We start from the raw sequence: 19,247 nt of genomic DNA on the forward strand, positions 1-19,247 counted from the left end.
ATCTGTCTCCACGCGTGTTGAATACAATTCCCTCCTTTTGCTTCATAGCTACCATACCGAAATACTTTAACAAATAAAGTGAGTTAAAAGCGACCCGGATTGAACTACTTTCTTCAAGAACACGACAGGAAGATGTGTTTTTTTATAATAAATACGGGATTCGAACTCATACTATTTTTGGAGGGAAATATTTCAAGCAGTGATTCCATTCCATTGTGCCTTTGATCCACAGAAACGTCATCATCTGCAGTACTAAAAAGCACAACTAGACTTCCTAAGAGCAGGAGGCAGCCAGATCAACTTGTGACCCGACTGTCCATGTTATTATAGACCATGGTATTTGTCTTGTTTCCAAAAAGAAGAGGCTATTACACCAGTTATTCAAAACCTAACGTTGTGTTTCCCTCCACTGCCTACAACCCAGCCAAAAATTATCTTATTCGCTCTTTCGCTATCATTTCGGTCGCCTGATGTGGTGTAGTCTCTTGCTCTGGATCGTCTCTAAGCAAAGCAGCGAGCTCGAGAATCAATGTGACGCAAGGCAGTATCAATCTAGACACGTTTATTCAGATCAACAAAGCATACCAACAGATCGTCCAAGGGAGATAACGCCCGACTAGTTATTTCAGTAAAGTAGCCTATACGACCAGAAAAGTGGCACACGCGATTTGCACGCCCTTCTCCGGTGCAGGCATGTAGTTGGTCGCTGTTACGGATCCTGCATCCCGCTGCTCATCTAGAGCTCCAGCGGCCTCCCGCAGCAGCTCCGCCACCGTCTTTTCCGCCATTTTCACGTTATTACTATACGTCAAACCTGGCACAATGCAAAGAAAAGAAAGTGCCAATGCTAGGTTGTGGATGATCAGCTGGTCTGACGAGGAACTGACGTAGTTCCCTCCCAGACGGGATTGGCTGATTGGCAAAATCTTTTGCAAAGCGTTTTGCATAATCTTTTGAAAACGATTTTGCAAAATCTTTTGTAAAGTGTTTTGCGGATTTAAATGTCATTTGAATTTCGTAACACACGGAGCGTGGCGAAGTGCATTGCAATCATGGGGACGCTATAGCTTTACAATTTGAATAAAGGAACTCAATAAATTAGACAAAATGTTATTCTATTTTTATTGTTATAACTTTTGCAAATTTTATTGAGGATTTCATTGTCACTTTGCATATTAAAATACACTTTGAATAACGTATTTACAAATTGCATTATTAAATTGCATAATGAATTGTCAATTGCATAATGTAATGTCTTATTGAATTGCAGATTGCATTGCCATTTGAATTTTTCTACATATATGCTTCCATATACACAAGCACCACGTACACACAATTAGAGAACAGACCTTCAATCAAAGACAATTCTCTAATATGGCAACATGTTGGACAAATAAAGCTTTGAAATTGATTACATAATTTCCGGTGGGCGGTTTCCGGTTGAAACACGTTCGTTACTTCGTCATTAGTTCTTCTTCGGTGTAGTTCATGTTATGATTGCGGGTCGTTTAAAAGAAGCTACGTGTTGATCTAAGATAAATAACGGATTCTTCCTAAAGAAAGAGAACAACACGCCGCCAAGATGCCGCGAATTATGATCAAAGGAGGCGTGTGGCGCAACACGGAGGTGGGTCACACGGCTAGCACATAGCTAACGCTAAGCTAACTAAGCTAACACATTAAAACCTACAACTTCATTAAGCCAATGGAGCTAGCTGAGTTTCACCATTACACTTTTCTTTGTCACACCAAGATATAATGCACAAAGCTGCATGGAAATTAAGTTAAACAAATATTATGCAGACTGAATCTAAAGGAGCTACAAGCCGCCAGTAGCCTCATCTCCATGATGATGATAGAACAATACCAACTCAGTGTTACTGGTCCATGAACTGGTATATGTCCATAAACTGGTAGTGGTATCTGTCCATTAACTTGTAGTGGTATCTGTTCAGTGTTCATGAACTGGTAGTGGTATCTGTCCATGAACTGGTATCTGTCCATGAACTGGAACTGGTTAACTGTCCGTGAACTGGTAGTTGTATCAGATGTATTTAATGGGGATAAACAGACCGATATGGAAGCTCTGCGACCGCTTGGGTCATCCTCTTTGTATCGGTATGCTTTTGGTTTCACTAAATCAACGTTTATAATGTAGGTGCGACGTTCTGTCAATCGGTATGAAGCCTTCAGTCTCTTCATTCTTCACTGACTTCTGGACAGAAGGTCTAGAAGGTCGTGATGCTAGATTTCCGCTCGTAGTCACTGTGTACCAAGCACGAATGCATAACCTATTTGTACGATTGAGGAAGGGATTTATGATGAACTATTATAGTTTTTATCAAGAAGTGGTTCCTGACTTTTATTGTGTCTAACCATATACACCCCCCCTGGCTCCCTCACACACCACCAACCTGTGCACGTCAACTATGAAACCTAATACCGGTCAATGTGTTTCCGTCCAGGATGAGATCCTGAAGGCAGCGGTGATGAAGTACGGGAAGAACCAGTGGTCCCGTATCGCGTCGCTGCTGCACCGCAAGTCGGCCAAGCAGTGTAAGGCCAGATGGTGAGTGTCTGTAAAACATCTGACCAGTGTTCTTGCTAATAAGAACAACCATAGAATCAAATATTTATAAAACTGTCTATATGTGAGGTATAGGCAGTATGTTAAGTAGTTTAATAAGAAGGCAATGGACATGCAGACAAAAGGTATTGATTGTGTTATTAAATATTAAATATACAAATGAGAGTTCTTTAATACATTACGATATCAATAGTCTACAAATCACTTTCCATCATTCAACTCTAAAGTATATCATGCATAAATATAAGTACATTAAAAGATAGACCGACAATGGCTAGAGAATGAGAGGCGATGCAGTCTCCTCAGTGGTTTTCCTGTTCCCACCCTGTCTGTAGGTATGAGTGGCTGGACCCCAGCATCAAGAAGACCGAGTGGTCCAGAGAGGAGGAAGAGAAGCTGCTTCATCTGGCCAAGCTGATGCCCACCCAGTGGAGAACCATCGCTCCCATCATCGGACGTACCGCTGCCCAGTGCCTGGAGCACTACGAATACCTCCTGTAAGAACTTATAACATGGCCTCCCACTATGGTGTCAGAACAGTCTCAATAATAATGAATGCACAGAGAAGGATTCAAAAATTTATTTTGTGATTTATATATAAATTACTCTCTTCTCACAAATACATTTCTGATCCACACACAAATGTGTCTTGTTTTAAATAAATGTAGTATAAATCCATATATATAATAATTTAAAAAAAATTGCAATTTTCATCAAATGTATTTGGATGTTGTTACATTTATATACAAACTGTTAAACTTGAATTAACAAGACGCTTTTCTTTTGTGAACTGGTTTGCATTTGTGTGTGAACTGGACTGTATTTATATGTGGATTTTTGAGGCTCCTAAGGTGGCTGGATTCACAAATGCATTTTTTTCAACAAGGAACTCTCTGTAGCATATCAGATGCCTCCCTCGTTTTCAGTCAATCACATGACTGCAGTTCCGACTTCTGAGTCCAGCCTCTGGGCCTCTCGGTTCCCTCGGTCAAATGTCTATGGGAAATAACATTGGTTGTTTGAATGATCCTACGTAACAATCTCTAGGTGGCAAAGAACTGAACTACACACTTTTTCCATCTAGTTTTGACTGGGTTTTGGGATTGTCGGTGCCGTTAAAGTAGTAAATGGCACCGACAATGTAAAAACACAGTCACTGCAGTCATGTGATTGGCTGAAAATGAGGGAGGCATCTGATTGTCTACAGATAGTTCCTTGTTGAAGAAAATGCATTTGTGAATCCAGCCACATCAGGAGAGTCTCAAAAAATCCACATATAAATACAGACCAGTTCACACACAAATGAAAACAAGTTCACAAATGAAAAGCGTCTTGTAAATTCGAGTTTAACAGTTTTTATATAAATGTAACTACATCAAAATACATTTTGATGAAAATTGCAAATATTTTTTTAATTCATATATTTATGGATTTATATTACATTTATTTAAAACAAGACACATTTGTGTGTGCATTGACATGTATTTGTGAGAAGAGAGTAATTTATATATAAATCACAAAATACATTTGTGAATCCTTCCTGAATCCTGAAAACTAAAGAACTCATAACATGATCTCCCACCTGTCTGTTTTATTTGTATGATCATGTATTCCCTTTGTGGGGTGGGTGAGTGTAAAGGATTGAGGTGTTTTTTGTTTAATTTCCAGAGACAAAGCTGCCCAGAGGGATAATGAGGAGGAGGGCGGCGATGACCCCCGCAAATTAAAACCAGGAGAGATTGACCCCAACCCTGAGACGAAGCCCGCCCGACCCGACCCGGTGGACATGGATGAAGGTGCGCCTACCCAGAAACTGTCTTGAACCAGTGTTCATTTGACAGCAAGTTCTGATTTATTTTTAGTCATCTGAATTGTTTGTTTTAGTTGACTTAATATCATAAGTGTAAAGTAGGGATGCACCAATTTATCGGACGAACATCGGTAACGGCCGATATTCGATTTGTTGACTGCCATCGGCCTTTCGGGAAATAAGATGACATTCAACGATGGCAGTGGCCGATGTTTATCTGTTGTGTCTAGGGCTGGGCGATATGACCAAAATATCATATCCCGATATAGGTCATTCATATCCCAATAACGATATATATCACGATATAGCACAATTTCTGTAAATTCAATGAAAAATAAATAGTTTATATAAAATGACCACATGGAAAGGCCTATTTCGCATTACATTTTGAATTATATACTCTACAAATAAAGATAACTTACTCATGATTATTTTTCTCCTTTTATTTAGAACCTTTGTGCAAATTATGCATGCAACAAAATATAAAATATGAATGTATAAATATAAAAAGGTAAATCGAAAACACTTTTTTGGTTGGTTTTCAAAAATATTAAAACCAACCATACCAATAGTCTTAAACAGTAGAACTTTGTATTGTAGCGGCAAACAAAAATGAATACAGGCCTAACATAAATATTGGTATATAAAATTTGAAATGTAAACATGGAACACTTTCAAGTTTAAACTATAGCAGCAAAATAAGGCTCACAATATAAATATATAGAATATAACAAGTAAACAAAACACTCCTTCAAGTTTAAATTAGCAGCATTCTATGAAAACAACCAAAGTGCAACAATGCTTCAAAATGCCAAATCTCAGGGAGTTAGTTTTACAGGTTGAGAGCCAGTAATACAAGCTGGTCAACTCTTTCTGGTTTAAGGGATGTCCTCTGACATGTCACAATCTTCCCACTTGTACTGAACGCCCGCTCTGATGGGGCACTTGTGGCAGGGATGCACAAGTATTTATTTGCTAGCTTGGCCACTAGTGGGAAATGTGCCTCATGCTGCCTCCACCATTCCAGTGGGTTTGTCTCTGGACCAGCCTCCAGTTGGAGATAGAGGTTGAGCTCCTTTTCAATGGACTCTCTGCTTGACTGAGGGGCCGTTTGGCTTTGCTTTGCTGCTTTTTTAAAGTAGCTGCTCAAACTCTTCTTTTGCCTCTTAGCAGGAACCTCTGGCTCATCTCTAGCAGCTGCAGCTGATGGAAGGGAGGCTGCCTCTTCAGCCACCAGGCTCTCCAGTTCTGCAGCAGCTTTTGCCTTCATGTAGTCCACCCTCTCTTCTTTAATGTATGTGGTTTTGAACTGAGGTTCAACAAGAGAAGCCATGTCAAGCAGCTCCTCGGTGGTCTGGTCATCATACTTCTCATTTAAGTAGTTTAGAATGCCCTCTATGATGGTCGTGGTGAGATGAGTGTCGTCATCCTGAGGCTTGAGTATCTGGTTATTAAAAAGATGGAGGACCGGTTTCAAGTAGGAAACACTTGTGTACAGCTCCCCAGACAAGGCATCCGTAAACTCCATGAGAGGACTCAATGCCTTGTTCATGGACTCCAGAACATCCAAGTCCTGCCAAGTTAGGACCAGATGTCGCGTTTTCTTGTCGGCACGGAGGACCTGTGAGAGAGCTTTCTCCTGCTCTATGACCCTCTCAATCATTTGTTGCAGAGAGCCCCACCTGGTAGGGTTGTCTGTGATCAGCGGATGAGGAGGCAAGCCCAGTTCTGCTTGAGCCTTGGCCAGTTCACGTCTTCTCTTCCATGAGTTAGAGAAGGCACTCACCACCTTCTTGCAGACGCCAACTATTCGTTCCACTTGGGGTAGTTTCACACTTCGCTCTGTGTAAATTTAGGAGAAAAGAAATATATAGATTTATACATTACACTTTACAGGACAGGTAACACATATTATATTTTCTATTAATTTTAATTTAAAATTTATATTTTATTGTTACTGTATTTTATAGAGGTGTGCACTAAGGGGTGGGAAAAATCATGGCTTGATTGTTTACAAAGTCGGGGAGTATTCTGGATTTTAAGCTTTTAAACTGGCTTTTAAATGCTCAAAAACTCAATTGCAGACATATTTTACCATGTATGGCTGTTACTATAAAAATTCTTATTCTTGCTGAAATATATTTTTACATTGTTTTAGACACTCACCAATGGCTAGATGAAGACGGTGACCAAAACATTGTAAGCGTGTCCAGTCATTCAGCCGAAGTTCAAGGATGTTGTTTGTGGCGTTATCCGTGCTGACACAGACTAGGTGATCCTCACGCAGTCCCCACGACTCAAGAGCTTCCCTGAGACCTCTGGCTATAATTTCTCCCGTGTGGTCATCTGGGAAATAGCTTGTCTGTAAACACAGACTGCAGAGTGTCCAGTCTCGAACAAAGTGTATCGTCAGGCTCCTATAGGGATGTGTTGTTCGGCTCGACCACATATCTGTTGTTATAGCTTAGTACAATAACTTGTGGATTTCCTCCTCTACTTAGGCCTGACACTCTTGATATAAATGAGGCAACTGGACTCGAGTGAAGTATTTTCGGCTTGGCATTGTGTACCTTGGGTCGAGTGTTCGCACCAACTCACGAAACCGCTGTTTCTCGACCGTGTAAATTGGGGCCATGTCTTTGCAGATGTAAATTGCAATGTCAGCCGTTATCTCCTTCCATCGTCGGGAATCTTTGTCATATGGTGTGCCGCAGGCAAAAGCTTCTTGCACGGTCTGGGGTTTGTTTTGAGCACTCGACTATTTTTTTGGATTTCATCCGTAGAGTGTCTCCCTACTGTTTGTCGTGATTCTTTCTTAGGTGGTAAATTAGGTTGGTATTGTTTGAGTCTGGTGAGGGGACCGGTTTGCGGTATACTTTACAAAGTACGTTTTTCTGGTCCGTTTCCGACTTTTCAAACCCAAACCATGTCCATGCGATAGAAGTAGCCCCTCTTTTAGGTACAAGCTTACTTTGTCTTGGCTGGTCGTCGGAGTCCTTCTCCTGTTCAGAATTGTCACGTTCACTCTCCTCCATGTTTTTTTTACCGTAAAGAGTGTGATTTGCGGCAAGACGATATAAACGATAGAGCATCATATGAAACGATAAACGTTTTTATTTCGTCACACGATATGTATCGTCATATCGCCCAGCCCTACCTCGGGGGATTGTTGAGGTTTTCTCTGGCTGGTCTTTCTTGTTACTGTTAAAAGAAACACAAAGAACATTGACCACAGTAGACAATTAGCAGGTAGGTTACAATTAAGCCATTTAGACATGGATTCATGACACAACTGTAAGAATTAGATACATTTGGTTACCTAGTTTCAAATGATAGCATAAGCTAAACGTGAGCTCAAATGTAGTACGCCATAGCCTCTGAAAGAAAGTAATTTCAGAAGTAATGTTAGCCAAAAAAGTTCGCTACCAAACAGTTGGCTAGCTAGAACAAGTTAACGTTACTATACCATTACATTATTAAACTTGCCAGAAGAGTCATCCTCCAGTTCGGACCTCTCCCTCTTATCCATGTTTTCTGTGCTTGTTCCTGTCTTTTTTTAAAGGATCTGATATGACTCACAAAACAGATCACACTCACTCAAGATGTGCGTTAGTAAGACTCAATAAATGGGTTTGTAATGCGTTTATTAACAACTAAAATAAACTCATAAGACTATTATTAATGTTATCAAGCAATCAATAAATAGTTAACAAGTGCTTATAAAAGTCCTATATCTCACAATAAACATGTTTATTATGTTATTATTAGCACTTAGTCTCTACACCAGATCTCTGGGCTCTGTAATTACATCCCACGGCTTTTCCTATCACTGCTATGCTGACGACACTCAGCTATTTCTCTCTTTTCCCTCATCTGACAAAGCCCTGATTGCAACACGCATATCTGAATGTCTGGCAGAAGTCAGCACCTGGACAACTGCCCATCACCTGGGGCTTAACCTCAACAAGACTGAGCTCTTCCTAATACCAGGGAAAGATTGCCCACACATGGACTTACTGGTCACTGTTGAGAACATCGCTGTATCTCCTTCTCCAACTGCCAAAAACCTTGGTGTAGTGTTGGACAATCATTTATGCTGTCTCTGGTTCTGCAACCGCAAGCAAGCCTCTTCCTCAAGCCTTGCCCACACGGCAACATCCTGGACTTTAGCTTTAAACCGTCGATCCATAGCGGTGGCCTCTTCCAGGAACGCCCGGATCTTCGGCTCCTGTTAGAGCAAATTATAAGACATATAAGTCAAATTGAAGTCAAACTCAATTAGGTAGGGGTAATTCTAGTCAATTTAACCATTACTATTTATTACTAGTGTTGGATCCACGGACACCCTGAACTTACTTTGTACCGCTTAGAGAGGTCATCCCAGACCTTTCTCTTGACAGTGGCAGAGAAGGAGTCCTCACCATCCCCAACTTTGAAGTGGGCTTCCAGGTTCTGCATGATTGGCAAAATCTGGCTGCAAGTTGGGGTATGCTCCGCAGAAACACAAAGAGTTGACGTGTACAGGACTTTCATTATACCAACAAAGTCCTCTGCCTTATGAAGGTCCTGGTCTGTGATTCTTTCCAGTCTGAAAGAAAACAAACAGCCAACACATACAACACACAAACAGCCTTTTGTACAGTAGTCTAGCCTATAAAGTGTATTGCTCTAAACATGTATATATTAAAAAAAAATAAGCCTTACCTATCTCTTTCCATTGATCTTCTCTTTCCATTGATCTTCTCAACCATCAGGAACAATGTATTCCATCTGGTCTTCACATCCAACACCAGTCTGTGCTCAGGAAGGTCTTAAAATATAAAAATATTAGTTAGCTAGGATATTTATCTACTTATAAATATAGCCCTCTTTTTATTGAAAATAATAATGATACATACTTAGGAGGCATAAAAAGTAGGTAGGAACCAAAGTGCCGGTGTTCGGTGTTCCCTGGGATCCACGCAAGCGAAGAGCGTCTACATTCCGATTGGCTGTCAGTGTTTTGCCGCTGAAACACGTCATAGTAATTTGAATAAAATTCAGCCGTCTTCAACTTTATTTGGTCGCGCTGGTCGCTCACCTTTTGCCGCTGGTAGCGTTTGACGCTTGTGTCGCTTTGGTCGCTCTTGCCCATAGAAAGTGAATGACTTCGTGATTTGGCAGCTCAATTCGCTTTTATTTAGCTGATGCCCCGTCCACACTAACCCGGGTAAATCTACAAACGCATAAATATAAATGTGAAAACGCTGGATTCGCATTGTAGTGTGGACAGGGTAGACGGAGGCTTTCAGAAACGATGATGTTCGGTTGCCATGACACTGCCACAAGCTTGCTCTCGAAACCGAGACGATCATCAAAAAAATGGCAGGTGAAATACAATTGATGATCTCTCATCATTTGCAATGTACAATGTACTAACAAATCTCCAGAAACAACTCGACATATTGGCTCAAACATATTCGTTGCTCCAACGCCGGAGGCGAGCGCTGTACTTGATGTTCTTCAGTGATGAAAGTCGAAAGTTCAAACCGTACTTGGAGCCGCGTTTCTGGACAAGACCGGGTCGAAAATGATTAACCAGCTGACCAACTGTAAATATCAGCTGATCGCGCGCCTGTATTCTAAACAGAGAGGCGTGGCAGAGTTACGTAACCATGACAACTGTTTATCAAAATAATTTCAGTGTGGAACATGGATGCAAAACATTCCGAAAACTTTAGTGTGGACGGAGATCATTTTCATTGCGGATGTGCGTTTTTACATTTACCCGTAGTGTGGATTGGGCCTGAATTTCAATTTGCTTGGTTGCAAAGGCTGTGGAACATCTGCCGAATACTACAGAAAATGCCAACTTTCATCGGATTGCTCCGGACTCGCCATTTCTGCTGCTTCGTGAAATCTGTTTGGTTTGCGTGTTTGTGGCGCGCGTGTCCTGGCTTGTGTGTAAAAACACTGGCTCCGATTGGCTACCATGAAACATGACGGCGTTACCTAACGGCGTTCTTTTAAACGGCGCTATTACCAACACTGCATACACACACACACACACACACACACACACACACACACACACACACACACACACACACACACACACACACAGTGGGGCAAAAATGTATTTAGTCAGCCACCAATTGTGCAAGTTCTCCCACTTAAAAAGATGAGCGAGGCCTGTAATTTGCATCATAGGTATACCTCATCTATGAGAGACAAAATGAAAAAAAAAAAAATCTAGAAAATCACTGTCTGATTTTTAATGAATTTATTTGCAAATTATGGTGGAAAATAAGTATTTGGTCAATAACAAAAGGTCATCTCAATACTTTGTTACATGCCCTTTGTTGGCATGACAGAGGTCAAACGTTTTCTGTAAGTCTTTACAAGGTTTTCACACACTGCTGCTGGTATTTTGGCCCATTCCTCCATGCAGATCTCCTCTAGAGCAGTGATGTTTTTGCTGGACAACACAGACTTTTAAGTCCCTCCAAAGATTTTCTATGGGGTTGAGATCTGGAGACTGGCTAGGCCACTCCACGACCTTGAAATGCTTCTTACGAAGCCACTCCTTCGTTGCCCGGGCGGTGTGTTTGGGGTCATTGTCATGCTGAAAGACCCAGTCACGTTTCATCTTCAGTGCCCTTGCTGATGGAAGGAGGTTTTCACTCAAAATCTCACGATACATGGCCCCATTCATTCTTTCCGTCACACGGATCAGACGTCCTGGTCCCTTGGCAGAAAAACAGCCCCAAAGCATGATGTTTCCACCCCCATGCTTCACTGTAGGTATGGTGTTCTTTGGATGCAACTCAGCATTCTTTCTCCTCCAAACACGACGAGTTGAGTTTTTACCAAAAAGTTCTATTTTGGTTTAATCTGACCATATGACATTCTCCCAATCCTGTTCTGGATCATCCAAATGGTCTCTAGCAAACTTCAAACGGGCCCGGACATGCAGTGGCTTTAGCAGGGGGACACGTCTGGCACTGCAGGATTTGAGTCCCTGGCGGCGTAGTGTGTTAGTGATGGTAGCCTTTGTTACTTTGGTCCCAGCTCTCTGGAGGTCATTCACTAGGTCCCCCCGTGTGGTTCTGGGATTTTTGTTCACCGTTCTTGTGATCATTTTGACGCCACAGGGTGAGATCTTGCGCGGAGCCCCAGATCGAGGGAGATTTTCAGTGGTCTTGTATGTATTCCATTTCCTAATAATTGCTCCCACAGTTGATTTCTTCACACCAAGCTGCTTACCTATTGCAGATTCAGACTTCCCAGCCTGGTGCAGGTCTTCAATTGTGTTTCTGGTGTCCTTTGACAGCTCTTTGGTCTTGGCCATAGTGGAGTTTGGAGTGTGAATGTTTGAGGTTGTGGACAGGTGTCTTTTATACTGATAAGGAGTTCAAACAGGTGCCATTAATACAGGTAACGAGTGGAGGACAGATGAGCCTCTTAAAGAAGGAGTTACAGGTCTGTGACAGCCAGAAATCTTGCTGGTTTGTAGGTGACCAAATACTTATTTTCCACCAAAATTTGCAAATAAATTCTTAAAAAGTAAAAAAAAATGTGATTTTCTGGATTTTTTTTTTTCATTTTGTCTCTCATAGCTGAGGTTTACCTATGATGAAAATTACAGGCCTCTCGTCTTTTTCAGTGGGAGAACTTGCACAATTGGTGGCTGACTAAATACTTTTTTGCCCCACTGTATATATATATAAAACCACTGAATATCTACTGACGTTATAAAAATCCTTGAAACAGGATGGTTTTTCCAAGTTTTATTCGGGAATTTCCTCTCTGCCAGGTAAGCGTGGTTAATTTGGCTATATGATGCAGCCGTATTCGCATAAAGACAGACACAACCAGCGACAGGAGGAGGGACAGGTGATTGTCGATGCCAAACTGGCTTTTTTTGGACATGGCTCACCAGCGCAAAGACGTTCTGTCCCGATTTCCTCTCTGACAAAGTGGGCTACAACAACCTCATCAGGGGCTTTCCCTGGAGAGTGTTGACGTATTGCCCTCTCCGCAGCTCTCGCCACCTTCAAAAAGAGAATTAGAAGATGTTGAAGCTGTGACTGTGTATGAGAGGATGGGTTGGGCTGTTGGTCATTGCTGGGCAGCATGCTAGCTGTGTATACAAAGGAGCTGATGGATGTTTTTACTGACCTTTACAGTTCCTTTTGAAGGAATTATCAGTCCACCGTTATTCCGAAGTTCCAGTAGATGGTAGCTCTGGTCAAATGGGACAGCTACAGCATCTGTCACCAGGCTGGCACGGCACACATGACAGGCTGCGAAAAACTCTTTGCCCTCAGTTCACGCTTCCTTGTATTCCTCTTTGCCCTCTGCAGTCTGATTACATTGTCCCTTGCCTTAATGTACCCCTCCTTTAGAGCAAAAGGGCAACTGGACAGAGCATAGGTGTGGTCCTAGTAAAAGGGAGGAAAAAACACCTGCTGTCTTTTCTAACTCCAAGTGTTATTTCTGTTGGCTCAAACTCCCCATTGTATGTGAAAGTATTTATTACTACTCGAATAATGAAATGAATGAAAATGAAATAACCCCAACACATGTTAAAATAATACTTTTGGAGTTGAATTCAACTAGGAAATGTTTAACCCTGAAATGTTAACAATCTTGTCATAGGCAGACATAAAAGCAAAATAATACAATTTTAAAAAAAAATAAAAAAAAACTTACATTTGAACAGATTTATCAAGTTTTGATTATTTTATGAACAATTAATAATGTCACTGAACAACAAAAAAATTAATGTTGAGGAAAGTATTACTCATCTGTCTGATCCCATCTATTCAAGTAAAATGTCACCCCCCCCGACCCCATGTGATGGAGGAATGCACAGTGCATGTAGGGGGCGTAAATAATTTTTCAACCCTACTCACAACAAGCTGAGACTGAGGCAGAGCTGCAGGGGCATATTGAGGGATGTCCATTGGAAGGCTCTCCTTGGCTCACCTTGAATTCGAGGTGGTCAGTGCTGGCTGTTGACTTTAGTGAAATAACATAATTAATCAATAAGTTTCACTGACATACAAGAAAGCCTAAATAGTATACCTACTTTTAGAAGCTGAGCAGGGAAGGCAAAGATGGATGGGACAACACCAAGTCTGGTCCTGACAGTTTGACCAGTCCGGTCAAAATGCTCTGGCTTGAAATGTTTACTGCAGAGCAGGGTATCGTCACTGGCAGCAAAACCCTCTCTTTTAAGAGCGACTTCCCAAATTCTTTGCTGGTCACCAGCTTTGGGAAACCTTAAGGAATGAGAAAAAAGGCAAGAAAAGTTACCATTTAGGTGATGGCATTTACCAAAACCAGTTTACATTTAAACTCAAGCTAGGGTTAAGGGGGAGCAAATCATTTCACATTGTAATGTTCACACCCCTAAACCATGCATAGTTAAATTGGGATAAAGGTTACCAAACTTAAGTTACAGGGGAAATTGAATTGTGTAAATAATCAAGTAAGCAGATGTTTAACCAGTATTACAGTGTTACTAGTGCGAACGATTCACTTTCACCGTAGTTCTCCCCCACCCTAGAGGAAACGTCTATTAACCTGATATTATGGATTCCTATCAGCTGTATCAATCATTAAAACAACGACTTTTATCGTTGTGACTGGTTATCTTGTGTATCCATCAATTTTGCTATGGCATCCTCCTCCTTGGTCTGTTGTTCTGGGATGCACTAGCTTTATTTGCCCTCAGTGGCCCATCGTTGTCAGAGGTCTTCTGTATCTGTGAGGTAGAATAAGGGTTGGGGGGGGGTGGTGGTCATATTGTTCTGTCTCTCATCCATTCTCGGCTTTCACTCATACTCTAACACACACCTCCAGGTTGGCTCTATACTACATTACTGGTCCTTTCTCCTGTCATAATGTTATTGTATAGTAAGGTTACTGTATAGTCTAGTAAGGTTACAGGACAGCACGGAGCTCTAGTAACGTTACAGGACAGCACAGAGCTCTAGTAACGTTACAGGACAGCACAGTGCTTAAAGGGCAGCAGTAGTTTCTTTCAGCTTGTATTGTATTTCAAGTTTAGCGAAAAATAAATTAGCTTGAAAAAAAAAAAACATGCATGTGGAATGATCAGTCTAACGTCCCTAAACAAAGAGATTAGTTCTGAATCTGAATCTCTTCCGAAATCGTCCCGCTAACATTTTCGTCACATTTTTATACGTGATGAAAGTGTAAATATATTTGGTAGTAGTTTTGTCATCATAAATTGATTTTTGTTTGGTTATCATCTCATTTTCGTCAGTGTAAGCATGTCGTTGAAGAAAACTGACGTCAACTATATTCGTAAACTAAATGAACACTGCCTGGAACCAGACAGTAATACAAACTGCATGTTATGTAATACGACCTTCAGAGCGAGCAACAGACGATCACCATAAACATCAGGCCCCCGACTTGCGTTCATTGGTTCTGTGGATGCTCTTTGAAGACATTGTTTTGTGTTGAACCTTTCTGAGGTGCATTCTAACTGTATTGTTTGTATGAACCCAGATGAGCTGGAGATGCTGTCAGAAGCCCGGGCCAGGCTAGCCAACACCCAGGGTAAAAAGGCCAAGAGGAAGGCCAGGGAGAAGCAGCTGGAGGAGGCCAGGTAACCTCCTAAAGCCCCCCGCCACACGCTGTGGAGTCCAGTGGCTCTGGTGTCTGACGGGCCTCATCACCACTGCTCTGTTGTTGTTCCTCCCCCCAGGCGTCTGGCTGCACTTCAGAAACGCCGGGAGCTGAGGGCGGCAGGCATAGATGTCCAGAAGAAGAGGAAGAAGAAGAGGGGGGTCGACTACAACGCCGAAATCCCCTTTCAGAAGAAACCCGCCCAGGTTACCACAGCATTTTAAACACCATCAGAAATCTGCCTGGGTCACCACAGCATTTTAAACACCTTCAGGACCTAGCAGGTCATTTTATACACCATCAGGACCCTGCCCGGGTCATTTTAAAAACCTTCAGGTCCCTGCCCGGGTCATTTTATACATCAGGACCCCGCCCAGGTCTCCACAGCTGGTGTCTTTACAGCTCTCCAGGTGATGGCCATTTATTCCGATGGTTAATTGGAAGTGAAGCCTGGTCTTGATGACCGCTTTGTTTTTTCCTCCTAGAGCTTTTTCGGATATTAAACTTGCAGTATGAATTATTCTAACATCTCTAGCCCCCTGGCTATAATAGTGCACACTGGGCTCCTTTCTATTAAAACAAGGAGATACAGTGGAACAGGTCTAGCATGCTCCTGTTTTATCACAACTATTTACTCAAAACGATGAACACGATTAGATCGACTGGTCAAATTTCAACATGTAGAAGAGCGGTAGAAGTAGTTTTGGATCCACAGTGTGGATAAACAAGCTGTCTTTTTAATGCTGGCTTATGTTTCCCTCTGTAGGGCTTCTACGACACCAGCATGGAGGAGTACAATGCGCTGGAGCCAAACTTTAAAAGGCTTCGCCAGCAGCACCTGGAGGGAGAGCTACGCAAGTCAGTTCCACACGGATCCACACTGCACACACTCTGTCCCACACGTATCCACACCGTACACACTCTGTCCCACACGGATCCACACTGCACACACTCTGTCCCACACGTATCCACACCGTACACACTCTGTCCCACACGGATCCACACCGTACACACTCTGTCCCACACGGATCCACACTGTACACACTCTGTCCCACACGGATCCACACTGTACACACTCTGTCCCACACGGATCCACACTATACACACTCTGTCCCACACGGATCCACACTGTACACACTCTGTCCCACACGGATCCACACTGTCCCACACGGATCCACACCGTACACACTGTCCCACACGGATCCACACTGTACACTTAACACACTCTGTCCCAAAACAGACCCACTGTACACTTTACACACACTGTCCTCACACAGACCAACTGTAAACTTTACACACTGTCCCCACACATACTAACAGTACCCATTCTCCCCCCATACAGACCAACTTTACACACTCGTCTAGCCAACATTATCATTATTACTGTCATTATTATTATTACTATTGTTACTGTTATCGTCGTCTCAAATGTATGATTGCTACTTGTTTTATTGTTTTTTTTTTAAATCCTTATTTTTTTTAGCACTTTGGTCAACTGTTGTTTTTTAAATGTGCTTTACAAATAAATTTAGATTTACACCCACACTTAACAAAACATGCAAAACATTGAGCTAAAAAAACTGAGGCTAAATAGAGGATAAAGAAACCATTATGCAAGGACTAAAGCTGTTTGTGTGCAGTGAGCGCGAGGAGCGGGACAGGAAGAAGGACAAGCAAAAGATCAAGAAGAAGAAGGAGAACGACCTGCCATCTGCCATCATCCAGACCAGCGGGGTGGCCGAGTTCACCAAGAAGCGCTCTAAGCTGGTGCTGCCGGCCCCGCAGGTAGACATGATGGAACTCCTATATAGAACTCTATGGATCAACCATAGAATAGTATCAATGCATGCTTGACCATTGGGAGGATTAATTCCCCCCCTATCAGTTATTTATTTATTCCCTGAAACCGCAATGTGCTTTTAGGGACTTAATATCAAATGTCTTTTCTGTGTTTCATTGTAAATATATTTTATCTTTAAAGGTTTAAATAACTTTCTTTAAATGTGCTGTACAGCTATCTCTGCAAGTTCGATAGGAATTGGTATATGAAAAAGTGTATAGAAGGTGATCGTGGCCAGAGGCAGTGTAAAGACCAGTCCCTATCTGAATGCCTCAGATCAGCGACGCGGAGCTTGAGGAGGTGGTGAAGGTGGGTGTGGCCAGCGAGGCGGCCCGCCAGGCCGCGGAGGAGAGCGAGAGCGGAAACTCTGCCTCCTCTGCCCTCCTCTCGGAGTACAACCTGACCAACAACCAGGGCCTCCGCACTCCCCGCACGCCGGCCGCCCAGGACAAGATCATGCAGGTCAGTCCTCCTTCCCGGCGTTAACCCCATGTACACATGCTGAGGTCTAACCCACATGTACACATGCTGAGGTCTAACCCACATGTACACATGCTGAGGTCTAACCCCCATGTACACATGCTGATGTCAAACCCCCATGTACACATGCTGAGGTCTAACCCCCATGTACACATGCTGATGTCAAACCCCCATGTAAACATGCTGAGGTCTTTGCTTTCCGTCCAAATAGTGTGCGTATGTACCTCAGGTTCCGCACTAAACCCGTGTGTGGGTGTGGGTGTGTGTGTGTGTAGGAGGCCCAGAACCTGATGGCTCTGACAAACATAGACACGCCCCTGAAGGGGGGCCTGAACACGCCGCTGCACCAGAGCGACTTCAGCGGCTCTACCCCTCAGCGCCAGCAGGTGCAGACGCCCAACACCGTCATCACCACGCCTTTCAGGTACACCGTCTCAGGGATTATTATGGGATGTTTTGTGTCACGCCCTATGAAACTTGGTGCATCAAGTTATGTTCCTGGCCTTTTAGTCTCACCTGCATTTTTAAGAAGGTTTGAGTTGTAAACCCAGAGCAGCCATAACCTTGCATCATGTTCCCACCCCTGTAGAACTCCAAGTCAGAGCCAGGGGTCGGAAAGCCTGACCCCCCAACCCGGAGCCGCAGGAGGCCTGACCCCCCGTGGGGCCCTCACCCCCGGGACCATCCCCAGCCGCACGCCCTTGAGGGACAAGCTCAACATTAACAGCGAGGAGCAGCTGGCGGACCCTGCGTACGCCAAACACCTGGTACGTGGCCACGCCCTCACCGCCCTCAATCTCATTAGGAACATGAGCACCACCTGGTAACTGGTCACGCCCTCACCGCCCTCAGTCTAATTAAAGCTAGGAGAACCATGGCCACCCAACAAACACGTTTTAAAGGTGCTGGAGCTGAGATTTGTACAGAGTGCAGAAGAGAGAAGAAATGGGTTTTCCTCAACCGTGGAGAAGCGAAGCCCCTTAGCCTCAGTGTTGGGCCTGAATGTGACCCTGAACCACTCAGGGAAGAGTAGCCCTGGTTGGTCAGTATAGAAGTGAGCCCTGTCTCCCATACTGTGCCTCTCTCCCCACAGCTGAGGGAAAGCCTGCAGCAGCTGAAGCAAGGCCTGATGTCACTTCCTGTTCCCAAGAACGACTTTGAGATTGTGCTTCCGGAAAATGCAGAGTGTGGGCTGGAAGACACGGAGACGCCTGCAGGGTTCATTGAGGATGCTAGCGACATGGAGAACCGCAAGCAGGTAGTCACCTCCTCAGGAGCACTGGGACATGGTCAAACACTCAAGAAATCATGCAAGATGCACACATTTTGATTTGAAAGTGTGAACAATGCTTTTCAAAGGGTGTGTGCGTGTGTGGCAGGCTGTGCGGGATTTTGAGCGAGAGAAGGAGCTGAAGCTGCGTCACACTCCGGTGCGGAGGAACTTGCCAAGACCCACAGAGGTGAGTGACCAACACGCCCAACGTTGGATAGATCGATCAAAGTCCGCTCCCCACCCACACTGCCCAAACGACTCCTGCAACCCATAACGGTTCAAAAGCTCTCTGGTTCCCGATGGCGTGCATGTGGTGGCACGACCATATGAACCAGAGGAAGCATTCCTCACGTCAGCATGATTGTTGTAGTTCCACAAACGTACCTTGAGTTAGTATGTGTCATATCTTGTTGTTTTTGTCAATAGGTTAGTCTTTCAGAGTACTACATTGAAGGCTCCTATAACACAGATTATATTAATTTGTCGTGGGGCTGGTTTGAGACATCTGTTTACCTGTTTTCACAATGTTTTAGACTTGCTGACAGTCCAGACATACAGCTGCCGACAAACAGATTAACCACCAACTGCAGACATTTAAGTCGTCTACAATGTG

The 19,247-nt window shown here is 43.2% G+C and overlaps 2 protein-coding genes across 2 annotated transcripts in view; one reads left to right on the forward strand and one right to left on the reverse strand.

Moving 5' to 3' along the window:
• Positions 1–1,435: 1,435 nt before the first annotated feature.
• The window catches only part of cdc5l (CDC5 cell division cycle 5-like (S. pombe)), a 29,005-nt gene continuing 11,193 nt past the window's right edge, over positions 1,436–19,247 (forward strand). The window contains exons 1-13 of the mRNA XM_079758765.1: positions 1,436–1,627; positions 2,466–2,569; positions 2,923–3,084; positions 4,256–4,383; positions 14,922–15,021; positions 15,121–15,247; positions 15,808–15,899; positions 16,682–16,826; positions 17,158–17,343; positions 17,637–17,785; positions 17,951–18,128; positions 18,455–18,619; positions 18,741–18,821. Of these exons, the coding sequence (XP_079614891.1) occupies positions 1,583–1,627; positions 2,466–2,569; positions 2,923–3,084; positions 4,256–4,383; positions 14,922–15,021; positions 15,121–15,247; positions 15,808–15,899; positions 16,682–16,826; positions 17,158–17,343; positions 17,637–17,785; positions 17,951–18,128; positions 18,455–18,619; positions 18,741–18,821 (1,662 nt within the window). The 5' untranslated portion in view covers positions 1,436–1,582. The remainder of the gene's footprint in view (positions 1,628–2,465; positions 2,570–2,922; positions 3,085–4,255; positions 4,384–14,921; positions 15,022–15,120; positions 15,248–15,807; positions 15,900–16,681; positions 16,827–17,157; positions 17,344–17,636; positions 17,786–17,950; positions 18,129–18,454; positions 18,620–18,740; positions 18,822–19,247) is intronic.
• On the reverse strand, positions 5,003–8,962 carry LOC307070461 (E3 SUMO-protein ligase ZBED1-like). The gene is made up of 4 exons (XM_079728933.1): positions 7,870–8,962; positions 7,717–7,774; positions 6,564–7,598; positions 5,003–6,239 (listed from the first exon to the last, which is right to left on the reverse strand). The coding sequence occupies exons 3-4, from the start codon at positions 6,844–6,846 to the stop codon at positions 5,230–5,232; spliced, it is 1,293 nt and encodes a 430-aa protein (XP_079585059.1). The 5' UTR covers positions 6,847–7,598; positions 7,717–7,774; positions 7,870–8,962; the 3' UTR covers positions 5,003–5,229.

Source organism: Pollachius pollachius (genome assembly GCF_949987615.1).
Source record: "Pollachius pollachius genome assembly, chromosome: 2".
Lineage (NCBI taxonomy): Eukaryota > Metazoa > Chordata > Actinopteri > Gadiformes > Gadidae > Pollachius > Pollachius pollachius.